This window comes from Lolium perenne, chromosome 7 (assembly GCF_019359855.2).
Source record: "Lolium perenne isolate Kyuss_39 chromosome 7, Kyuss_2.0, whole genome shotgun sequence".
Classification (NCBI taxonomy): Eukaryota; Viridiplantae; Streptophyta; class Magnoliopsida; order Poales; family Poaceae; genus Lolium; species Lolium perenne.
In genome coordinates, this window is record NC_067250.2 from 225,993,504 (window position 1) to 226,005,950 (window position 12,447).

General features: G+C 45.9%; 1 protein-coding gene across 1 annotated transcript in view; it reads right to left on the bottom strand.

The window, feature by feature from the left end:
* LOC127315435 (uncharacterized) overlaps positions 1 to 12,447 on the bottom strand; it is a 45,126-nt gene that overhangs the window by 29,631 nt on the left and 3,048 nt on the right. The window contains exons 10-13 of the mRNA XM_071824217.1: positions 12,233 to 12,298; positions 11,713 to 11,748; positions 11,572 to 11,619; positions 11,122 to 11,479 (exon numbers count right to left, since the gene is read on the bottom strand). Coding sequence (XP_071680318.1) covers positions 11,122 to 11,479; positions 11,572 to 11,619; positions 11,713 to 11,748; positions 12,233 to 12,298 — 508 coding nt within the window. The remainder of the gene's footprint in view (positions 1 to 11,121; positions 11,480 to 11,571; positions 11,620 to 11,712; positions 11,749 to 12,232; positions 12,299 to 12,447) is intronic.

A 12,447-nucleotide genomic window follows, 5' to 3' on the forward strand; every position in this document is an offset into this window, starting at 1 on the left:
AGTCTTGCATAAGAGTTAACTCATAAAGCAATAATTCAAAGTAAATGTATTGAAGCAACACAAAGGAAGATGAAGTTTCAGCGGTTGCTTTCAACTTATAACATGTATATCTCATGGATATTGTCAATGTAAAGTAATATAACAAGTGCAATATGCAAGTATGTAGGAATCAATGCACAGTTCACACAAGTGTTTGCTTCTTGAGGTGGAGAGAGATAGGTGAACTGACTCAACAATAAAAGTAAAAGAAAGGTCCTTCGCAGAGGAAAGCATCGATTGCTATATTTGTGCTAGAGCTTTGGTTTTGAAAACAAGAAACAATTTTGTCAACGGTAGTAATAAAGCATATGTGTTATGTAAGTTATATCTTACAAGTTGCAAGCCTCATGCATAGTATACTAATAGTGCCCGCACCTTGTCCTAATTAGCTCGGATTACCTGGATTATCATCGCAATGCACATGTTTTAACCAAGTGTCACAAAGGGGTACCTCTATGCCGCCTGTACAAAGGTCTAAGGAGAAAGCTCGCATTGGATTTCTCGCTATTGATTATTCTCAACTTAGACATCCATACCGGGACAACATAGACAACAGATAATGGACTCCTCTTATATGCATAAGCATGTAGCAACAATTAATTTTCTCATATGAGATTGAGGATATTTGTCCAAAACTGAAACTTCCACCATGGATCATGGCTTTAGTTAGCGGCCCAATGTTCTTCTCTAACATTATGCAATGCTCTAACCATTTTAGTGGTAAATCTCCCTTACTTCAGACAAGACGAACATGCATAGCAACTCACATGATATTCAACAAAGAGTAGTTGATGGCGTCCCCAGGAACATGGTTATCGCACAACAAGCAACTTAATAAGAGATAAAGTGCATAAGTACATATTCAATACCACAATAGTTTTTAGGCTATTTGTCCCATGAGCTATATATTGTAAAGATGAAGAATGGAAATTTTAAGGTAGCACTCAAGCAATTTACTTTGGAATGGCGGAGGAATACCATGTAGTAGGTAAGTATGGTGGACACAAATGGCATAGTGGTTGGCTCAAGGATTTTGGATGCATGAGAAGTATTCCCTCTCAATACAAGGCTTAGGCTAGCAAGGTTGTTTGAAACAAACACAAGGATGAACCGATGCAGCAAAACTCACATAAAAGACATATTGTAAACATTATAAGACTCTACACCGTCTTCCTTGTTGTTCAAACTCAATACTAGAAATTATCTAGATTTTAGAGAGACCAAATATGCAAACCAAATTTTAGCATGCTCTATGTATTTCTTCATTAATAGGTGCAAAGTATATGATGCAAGAGCTTAAACATGAGCACAACAATTGCCAAGTATCACATTATCCAAGTGTTGCGGTCAGAAACCCACCGGCGAGCAGCGACGAGCAACACGGTAGAGCCGGGAGGCTCCCAGGACTGCGGCTGGCCCTGGTCCCTCCGAGCGACGGCCCGCAAAGACTCGGCACGCACGTCCGATGCTGGTGCAAGGGCGTGCCACCTGACCTATACCTGGTCAGGAAGTTGATAGAGGTGCCTCGCTTAGTTTCCTGCATGGCATACACGTAAACATTAAATACGAGCCTCGATCGGCTCTCAGGTTGTCCTGTGAATCGGCTCAAAGAGCCGATCCACCCATGATCCGTACGAGGTGTACGAATATATGGTGGTCCTGCTTGATCAAAATAAAGCTAAAACGACATACTACGATTTAGGGTTTTCACCACATAATCGGAACATCCTACTCGTGATTGAGCCTGGCGGCCACGCACGGTGATCGTAAACCGACCCTAGACAGGGCCTAAAAACCAACACGAGGTTGATCCCCGGAACATCCTGTCTAGGGCTAGCAAACTACACCCTACGCGCCACTGGATCCTTCAACCCGTTTGTAAGGCCTAACTATGCAGATATTAAACTAATCCTTGAAGAACAAGGAGCAATCATAACGGATCGGATCTACTAAATAATGATCAAGCGGGGTGCCGCCCTTACACCTAAGATAGGCGTAAGGGCGGCTAGACGTCTTAGGGTTGCACGACTATAGCATATGATACGATGAACAAGGCTAACCCTAACACGTCTAAGATAACTACGTTGCTCGCCATCAAAAAGGCTTCAGTACGAGCAACGCATGAACAGCGAATAAACGTGTACTGCCTAGATCGCAAGATGCGATCTAGGCAGCATGATGCTTACCCGGAAGAAACCCTCGAGACAAGGGAGTTGGCGATGCGCCTAGATTGGTTTGTGGTGAACGTGATTGTTGTTTATTTCATAAACCCTAGATACATATTTATAGTCCGTAGACTTTCTAACGTGGGAATAATCCCAACCGTGCACGGGCCAAACTCTAACTAACCGACACGTATCCTATCATATTTACAGATACAAGGGCAAACTAGCCCAAACTTTGCATATAAGGCCGATTCATGTATTTCTTCCATGTATATCCTTCAAGCCCATCTTGATCGCGGCCCACCTCTGATTCGGTCAAATTCTGGTGATAACACATGCCCCCCTGGTTTTGGAATTAATAATTCCAAAATCACTCTGCTTTTCTTCGTCGGGTCATGTCGTGGCAGAGCAGAACCGTCGCAGCATCCTTCATCATGATGCCTTGCCTTCTCAACTTCTCCGCGTGATTTGACTGTTGTTTTTTTTTCTTTTTGGGCACCACCTCCTCGGAAACTGTTGTGGCATTGAATCTCCACTATATCCCCTTTATTTAACCGCTCTGAACAGTTCGCCACCTCATCCCCTTGCTCTGTTCTGGCCATCGGCACCCAAAAAATCCCCCATCTCCCGTAGCCATGTCTTCTTCTTCTTCCTCCTCCGCCTCGTCGGATCTTTCTTCCCAGTCCTTCTCCTCTTCGTCCTCCTCCATCTCGTCAGTCTTCTCCGTCTCTTCCTCATCTCGCGAGCCGACGCCGGAGTGGGGCTCGCTGGCGGCGCACGACATCCTCGCCGCATCGGAGTGGGACAAGGAGGACCACGAGCCCTACGTCTGGTCCAAGGACGACAAGTCCTTGACCAGTGGCGACGACGACCTTCAGTTCCTCGCCGATGGGGAGCTGGAAGCGACGAGCGAGGACGACTCGTTCTCGTGGGATGGCTACACTTCCTCCGAAGAGGAGGAAGAAGAAGACAACGACGACTCCCTCGAGGACTACCCGCCGGCGAAGCGCTTCCGCGCCGGATCGGATGATGACGACGACGACGACGACGAGGAGGAGGCGGCTCCCATAGAGGGCTATGGGAGCCTCGACGAGGAGCTCGCCGGCAGCAGCGCCGACGAGAGCTCCGACGACGAGGGCAGCGACGGCCCGTAGAGTAGGGTCTACTAGTATAGGTCTAGTAGTAGTAGCAGATTGGCCGATAGGCCCTTCTTTTGTTCTTCCTCCCCTGAGCAATCGGCTCTTTCCTTGTAAGAAATCCTTTATTAATGAAGAAATATTCCCCAATTAATTTTGCTTCTTTGTCGATTTTGCCGATTGTCAAACGAAGTCGATGCACAAAGAACCGATGGCAGGGCATCGGCTTATGCCATAAACATGCTTTAAGGTCATAAAAGTTGCCTATTCACGCGGTCAACAGATCCAATTCGTGTCCACGCCATCTCCCGGTCTCAAACGCACAGATTCAGCAAAATCCACGGGAAAAATACCTCAGGTGTCATGAATTCTGGCATGATCTAATCCGCTCCATTGAGTTTTGTTCCTCTAGAGTCGATGGCTACACATCGGCTTTTTCATTATTCTAAAGTCGATGTCCGTACATCGGCTATACCGGTATCCATATTTCTCAAGTCAATGTCTGCGCATCGGCTAAGATTCGTATAAAAAATTTTCACTGGCCGATTTCCAATCGGCCCCCCTTCATACTTCATTTACTGGTCATCCCACATGCTTGGGAAATACTTCTTGAGGTGTTGACCATTGACGGCTACTGGGAACTTAACGCCGTCCAGCTGCTCCAGCATGTATGCATTACCCTTCAAGGCCTGGATGACTTTGTACGGACCGTGCCAATTAGGAGACCATTTGCCATATGCTTTGTCCTTGGTTCCTAATGGCAACACAACTTCCCACACTAGATCACCAACTTGAAACTCCTTTGGTCTAACCTTCTTATTTTATGCACGAGCTACCCTGGCTTTGTTCTCTTTAATCTTCTCCAACGACCAAAGTCTAAGTTCCGTTGCATCCTCAATAGTGTCACTCATCAAAGCTGCATATTCTTCAGCTGTTAGATCATTCTGAAATGTGACACGTCTTGATCCAGCCGTAATTTCCCAAGGTAATACGGCTTCCTGCCCATAGACGAGCTGGTATGGCGAAGTTTTTATAGCTCCATGGCACGACATGCGGTAGGCCCACAAAGCTTCTGATAACGTTTCATGCCAATCCCTAGGGTTCTCGTCAATTTTCCTCTTGATCAGCTTGATCAGGCTCTGATTGGACGCTTCAGCTTGCCCGTTGGCTTGAGCATAGTATGGAGATGATCGGATCAGCTTAATCCCCATGTCATCACAGAACTTTCTGAATTCTTTAGAAACAAAGACCGAACCTCCATCGGTCGTGATGGTTTGGGGAATCCCGAACCTATGAATGACGTGTTCTTTCACAAACTTGATCACATCTTCTGATTTCACCTTCTTCATAGGGACGGCCTCCACCCACTTGGTGAAGTAATCTGTAATGACCAAAATCCATTCATGTTTTTTACTCGACGCCGGATGGATTTTGCCGATCATATCCATGCCCCACCCTCAAAACGGCCACGGCTTGATGATAGGGTTCATTGCTGATGCGGGTACCATCTGAATCTTCCCGAACATCTGGCACGCTTGGCACCCCTTGTAGTACTTGAAGCAATCCTCAAGCATGGTGGGCCAATAAAACCCTGATCGCCTAATTAGCCACTTCATCTTATGAGCCGACTGGTGAGTTCCACAGGCGCCTTCATGCACCTCATGTAAGAGCCGATTAGACTCAGTTGGTCCCAGGCACTTGAGTAGTAACCCTTCCAACGTCCTGTAGAACATGTCGTCTCCTATGAGGACATACTTCATGGCCTTGTATCTTATCCGTTTAGGTGCCCCCCGAGCCGAATCTTTTAAGTAATTGAAGATTTTGGCTCTCCAATCATCCTGTTCCAGGAACTGCACCTGAACTTCTGACCCGTCTGATATGTCCTTATAGCCCGACGCCATTTGTGCGAGATCGTTGGCCTCGGTATTTCGGGATATTGGGACCCAATTAAAGTTGATGTACCGAAACCGTGTCATCAACTCACGGCATTCCATCCAATATGGGAAAAGCGATTCACTCTCGCACTTATATTCATCCGTGAGCTGGTTAATCACCAACTTCGAGTCTCCAAAAAGCTCTACCGCTTCTGCCCCGGCTTCCAGCAGCAACTCCATTCCCTTATGTACTGCCTCATACTCAGCGACATTGTTGGTGCAAGGGGTAGATAGTCTGATGGAGAAGGAGTACATTGCCCCCCGAGGCGACACGAGCAGAATGCCGATGCCACAACCATCGTCACAAGCCGATCCATCGAAGAACATAGCCCATGCACGTATAGATAGTGCTGCTATATTGGTATTGATCAGTTCAGCTATAAGATCGGCCAACGCTTGTCCCTTGACTGCTTTCGCAGGCTGATACCGAAGATCGAACTCCGACAACGCAAACATCCACTTACCAAGTCGGCCTTTCAAAACAGGGGCCGACAGCATGTGCTTGACAACATCTGACTTGCATATGACGATGATCTCTGCCGTCAAAAGGATGTGATGAAGCTTGGTGCAGGTGAAGAACAGGCAAAGGCAAAGCTTCTCGACCTCAGGATACCTTGTCTCCGCGTCCAACATCCTTCTGCTGAGGTAGAAAACGACCTTTTCAACACCCTCATAGAGTTGCACCACCACCGAAGCGATGGACGTGTCAGCTACTGACAAGTAGATATAGAACGGCCTGTCTTGTTGGGGCGGAACTAGCACAGGCGGCGTTGTCAGATACCGCTTAATCTCATCAAACGCCTGCTGCTGTTCTGCCCCCCAGTGAAACTCGTCATCAGATTTAATTTTCACCAGTGCTATGAACGGCTCGATTCGTCCTGACAGGTTAGAGATGAATCGTCGGACAAAATTGATCTTGCCGATGAGACGTTGGAGCTCCTTCTTCGTGGTGGGCGGCTGCATGGTACGCACTGCCTCTTGACTTTTCAGGCCGATCTCAATTCCCCGTTCATGAACCAGAAAACCTAGGAACTGACCAGCCGTCACACCAAAAGCACACTTCTTCGGATTCATTCTCAGTCCGAACTTCCGAGTTCGGTCTAGGATGCGTCGCAAATCATCCAAGTGTCCCTCCACGGAGACAGATTTGACTACCACGTCGTCGATGTAGATTTCCACCAACTTGCCGATCAGATCGTGAAATATATAATTCATGGCTCTTTGGTACGTTGCACCAGCATTCTTCAACCCAAAGGTCATGACTACATATTCAAACAAGCCTACTGCCCCTGGTACTCTGAATGCGGTCTTGTGTATATCTTCTGGAGCCATGAAGATTTGGTTATAGCCGGCGTTGCCGTCCATGAAGCTCAACACCTTGTGGCCAGCAGCTGCATTGATCAACGTTTCTGCCACAGGCATCGGATATTCATCTTTTGGAGTGGCTCTGTTGAGATCTCGGAAATCGATGGCCACACGCCATCGGCCGTCCTTCTTTTCTACAGAACGATATCGGAGATCCATTCAGCATACCTGCATGGCCTGATGAACCCGGCGGCCAACATCTTCTCGATCTCTTTCTTGACCTCTTCCAGAATTTCGGCCTTCATCTGACGTGCTCGTTGTTGGAACGGCCGAAATCCCTTCTTAAGGGGGAGCCGATGCTCAATGATGCTCCTGTCTAACCCAGGCATTTCTGTGTAATCCCATGCAAAGCAATCTGGGTATTCTTTTAACAGAGCTATCATCTGACTCCTAAGATGTGGATCTAACTTCTTGCTGATAAAAGTTGGTCGCGGCTTATCCCCAGGTCCGATGTCGACTTCTTCTAGCTCATCAGCCGATGTAAACCCATACCCTAGCTTTCCGTCACCTGTTAGATCGATACTAAATACAGGGAGAACGTGTGGTAAGGATAATACGGGCCGATTGCTGGAATCGGCCTTCATCTTGATTGTAACCGGGACTTTTTGGAATTGTCGGGGCCGGTCGCGTGGAACGGCTTCCTCCTTGTCCTCGCTATGAGAGCAGCTGCCCTCGTCTCTGTCCTTACCAGGGTGGCGCCCAAGTCCTACCACGTTGATGTTGAACGAGAATCTTGGCTGGCACCTCCCAGGGTATGTGCATTCCACCATGTCAACGGCGTATGCCGGTGAATTCGGCACTTCTGGTGCTGTCAACGTGAATGGCAACGGTGGACGGGACTGGAGTGGCATCTCTCCTTGGTAAGTCCCGAGAGCTGGTCCTGACGGAGAGTACTGATGCCTCATGATTTCCTGGATCACCCGAAGAGCGACACGCTCCAAAGTGTTCGCCAGGCTCTCAGAATGGCGGTGTAGCGAATGAGCTACCATGAAGTTAACCTCCTGACGCAGGGACCTGGTGCGTTCTTCTGACGGGGCGGACAGGTCCACTCCATCGAGCGCGCCTTCAGGTGAGAACCCTTTCCACCTGATGCCATGTGAGCGGGTTCTGTGAAAAGAGCCGATGAGGTCGGCTTCGAGGATAGCTTTGACCTCGTCATACTTCTTCTTGAGCTCCTCGGTCAGATCCTCGTACGTGACTGGAGTGCCGTCCGCCATCTCAGATGTAGATGGCGATGCGGTTGATGTCGCAGATTGTCCCACCGGGCGTGCCAGAATGTGTTGCGGTCAGAAACCCACCGGCGAGCAGCGACGGGCAACACGGTAGAGCCGGGAGGCTCCCAGGACTGCGGCTGGCCCTGGTCCCTCAGAGCGACGGCCCGCAAAGACTCGGCACGCACGTCCGATGCTGGTGCAAGGGCGTGCCACCTGACCTATACCTGGTCAGGAAGGTGATGGAGGTGCCTCGCTTAGTTTCCTGCATGGCATACACGTAAACATTAAATACGAGCCTCGATCGGCTCTCAGGTTGTCCTGTGAATCGGCTCAAAGAGCCGATCCACCCATGATCCGTACGAGGTGTACGAATATATGGTGGTCCTGCTTGATCAAAATAAAGCTAAAACGACCTACTACGATTTAGGGTTTTCACCACATAATCGGAACATCCTACTCGTGATTGAGCCTGGCGGCCACGCACGGTGATCGTAAACCGACCCTAGACAGGGCCTAAAAACCAACACGAGGTTGATCCCCGGAACATCCTGTCTAGGGCTAGCAAACTACACCCTACGCGCCACTGGATCCTTCAACCCGTTTGTAAGGCCTAACTATGCAGATATTAAACTAATCCTTGAAGAACAAGGAGCAATCATAACGGATCGGATCTACTAAATAATGATCAAGCGGGGTGCCGCCCTTACACCTAAGATAGGCGTAAGGGCGGCTAGACGTCTTAGGGTTGCACGACGATAGCATATGATACGATGAACAAGGCTAACCCTAACACGTCTAAGATAACTACGTTGCTCGCCATCAAAAAGGCTTCAGTACGAGCAACGCATGAACAGCGAATAAACGTGTACTGCCTAGATCGCAAGATGCGATCTAGGCAGCATGATGCTTACCCGGAAGAAACCCTCGAGACAAGGGAGTTGGCGATGCGCCTAGATTGGTTTGTGGTGAACGTGATTGTTGTTTATTTCATAAACCCTAGATATATATTTATAGTCCGTAGACTTTCTAACGTGGGAATAATCCCAACCGTGCACGGGCCAAACTCTAACTAACCGACACGTATCCTATCATATTTACAGATACAAGGGCAAACTAGCCCAAACTTTGCATATAAGGCCGATTCATGTATTTCTTCCATGTATATCCTTCAAGCCCATCTTGATCGCGGCCCACCTCTGATTCGGTCAAATTCTGGTGATAACACCAAGACATTATAGCAAATTACTACATGTATCATTTTCCAATTCCAACCATATAACAATTTAACGAAGAAGAAACTTCGCCATGAATACTATGAGTAAAGCCTAAGGACATATTTGTCCATATGCAACAGCGGAGCGTGTCTCTCTCCCACACAATGAATGCTAGGATCCATTTTATTCAAACAAAACAAAAACAAAAACAAACCGACGCTCCAAGCAAAGCACATAAGATGTGACGGAATAAAAATATAGTTTCAGGGGAGGAACCTGATAATGTTGTCGATGAAGAAGGGGATGCCTTGGGCATCCCCAAGCTTAGACGCTTGAGTCTTCTTGATATATGCAGGGGTGAACCACCGGGGCATCCCCAAGCTTAAAGTATGCATAAAACATGTAGATATCATCAATAATGTGGCATGGAACATAAGAAATTATCGATACGTCGGAGACGTATCACAACCACAAAGCAAGAAGTCTCTTGTGTCCCCAACACACCTAATACACTTGTCAGATGTATAGGTGCACTAGTTCGGCGAAGAGATAGTGAAATACAGGTGGTATGAATATATATGAGCAGTAGTAACGGCACCAGAAAATAGCTTGATGCTACAACTGGCGTGTGGTTGATGGTGGTAATATTGCAGGCAGTACAAATGCAGTAGAACAGTAAACAAGCAATGATTGCAGTATTTGGGAACAAGGCCTAGGGATTATACTTTCACTAGTGGACACTCTCAACATTGATCACATAACAGAATAGATAAATGCTATACTCTACACTCTCTTGTTGGATGATGAACACCACTAATTGTGTAGGATTACACGAACCCTCAATGCCGGAGTTAACAAGCTCCACAATATTCGATATTCATGTTTAAATAACCTTAGATTGCATGATAGATCAACACAACTACACCAAGTACTAACATAGCATGCACACTGTCACCATCACACTATGAAGGAGGCATAGATCACATCAATAATTAACTTCATAATCTACAAGAGATTACAATCATAACCTACGCCAAGTACTACACGATGCACACACTGTCACCATTACACCGTGCAGGAGGAATAGAGTACTTTAATAACATCACTAGAGTAGCACATAGATTAATAGTGATACAAAACACATTGTAATCATAAAGGGATATAAATAAGCACTTCACTATGCTATTCATAACAGTGAATAAGTATTCTGTGAAATATAGCCTAAGAGACCCACACGGTGCACACACTGTCACCTTTACACACGTGGGACAAAGGGTCTCCGGAGATCACATAATAAAATCCATTTGAGTAGCATAATGACATCTAGATTACAAGCATCATCATATGAATCTCAATCATGTAAGACAGCTCATGAGATTATTGTATTGAAGTACATAGGGAGAGAGATTAACCACATACCTACCGGTACAGCCCTTAGCCTCGATGGAGAACTACTCCCTCCTCATGGGAGACAGCAGCGGTGATGAAGATGGCGGTGGAGATGGCAGCGGTGTCGATGGAGAAGCCTTCCTGGGGCACTTCCCCGTCCCGGCGGCGTGCCGGAACAGAGACTTCTGTCCCCACATCTTGGCTTCGTGATGGCGGCGGCTCTGGAAGGTTTCTCGTACTGTGGCTCTTCCGTCTCGAAGTTTTAGGTCAGGGACCTTTATATAGGCGAAGAGGCGGAGTCGGAAGGTCGACGAGGCGGTGACACACTAGGGGGGCGCGGCCCACCCCCTGGCCGCGCCGGCCTATCATCTGGGGCCCCCAGGGCCCTCCTCTGGTGGCTCTCGGGTGTTCTGGAAGCTTCGTGGGATTTTAAGACTATGGGCGTTGATTTCGTCCAATTCCGAGAATATTTCCTTACTAGAATTTCTAAAACCAAAAACAGCAGAAAACAGGAACTGGCACTTCGGCATCTCGTCAATAGGTTAGTTCCGAAAAACGCATAAAATCATCATAAAGTGTGAACAAAACATGTAGGTATTGTCATAAAACAAGCATGGAACATCAGAAATTATAGATACGTCGGAGACGTATCAAACATCTCAAACCATGCATCATCAATTTATCTTGAAAATCTACAAGAAAAAATTGAGACCAGTAAAGAAAAAGAATCAGGTTTATAAAGTAGTAAAAGTTTAGAGGGGTAAACTTTACAAGAGGGTAACATACAAAGGTTGAAGGCCATGCGATAGTTAATGTTGCTGCATGACCAATAATCTTGACCTTTTTGAGTGGTCGTATCAACTCATCGGATTTTGCTAATGTAGCATCAACACACACTGCCCAGAACTGATTTCCAAGTTTAACGCCATCAACTGCATATTCTGGGTCGCTACTTTGGAGTGTAGCAAGAGCAACATTCTTATTCGGATTTTCCAAACTCTTCAAAAATACTATAGCGCCAACCTTTTACATAAACAAAAGTGCATGAGAAAACAATATTGAATGCAATTTAAACCTGCAAAGAATCTTGAATAAAAGAAGCATAGTGCACATACATCTATGGAGTTGGCATCTGATCCAGTCACCGTACTGCCTTGTTGTTTCTACAGATGATAGTGCTACCTCAGTAGGCAATAAAGTGAAATCATAAGAATACTAAAAGGGAAAGTAAAAGGTTCAGAAATTTCATCTCATACATTAGCTTGCTTTGTTGCACTAGCCACTTTTGATATCTTCATGTTTTGGCCACCATGATAGCAAAAGTGCAATATAATCAGATATTAGAAACAAAAAAACTTGATAAGAAGTTGTAGTGATAAAAAATACACATTGTTCTATCCACAGAATACCGCTGTATAGTATTGTTCTTTTTCTACTTGGGAAGGGATTTTCTCCTTTGTTTCGTATAGGTGTGCATTAGAATTATTCAGATGACTTATGTATGTTGGTCAACACATGGAACAAGAAAGGTATTAACAATCCAGGGAGCTCGACTTCACATGCTGAAGGACTGTGCATGCATGTAGAAGCTACTTTATTAGTAATCTGACTAATACTATCAGCTACCTACTAAGAACAAATGTGCTCTACAGACTGTCAAGGCCACTGAAATGATTTCTACATGCACATAATAATAAACAAAGAGAAAACTACAAAATAAATAAGGGCAGTATAAATTTCAGCAAAAGATAACTTCAAGAAATAAAATGTACTAACCTTTTCTGCACTAGCACTTTCCTTCCTTGGTCGGACATTTTCTTCATGGACCCAAGTTTCTTTGTTCTATGACAAAATATTCATTATAAAACTGTCATGGACTATAATAAAAACTCATGTTGCAAGAAGTGCAAGCAATGATAAATGTTTTGCTGCAAGGATACAATATAAAATCATAAGAAAATTTAAAAGGAGAAGAGAAGTATTTAGTAATT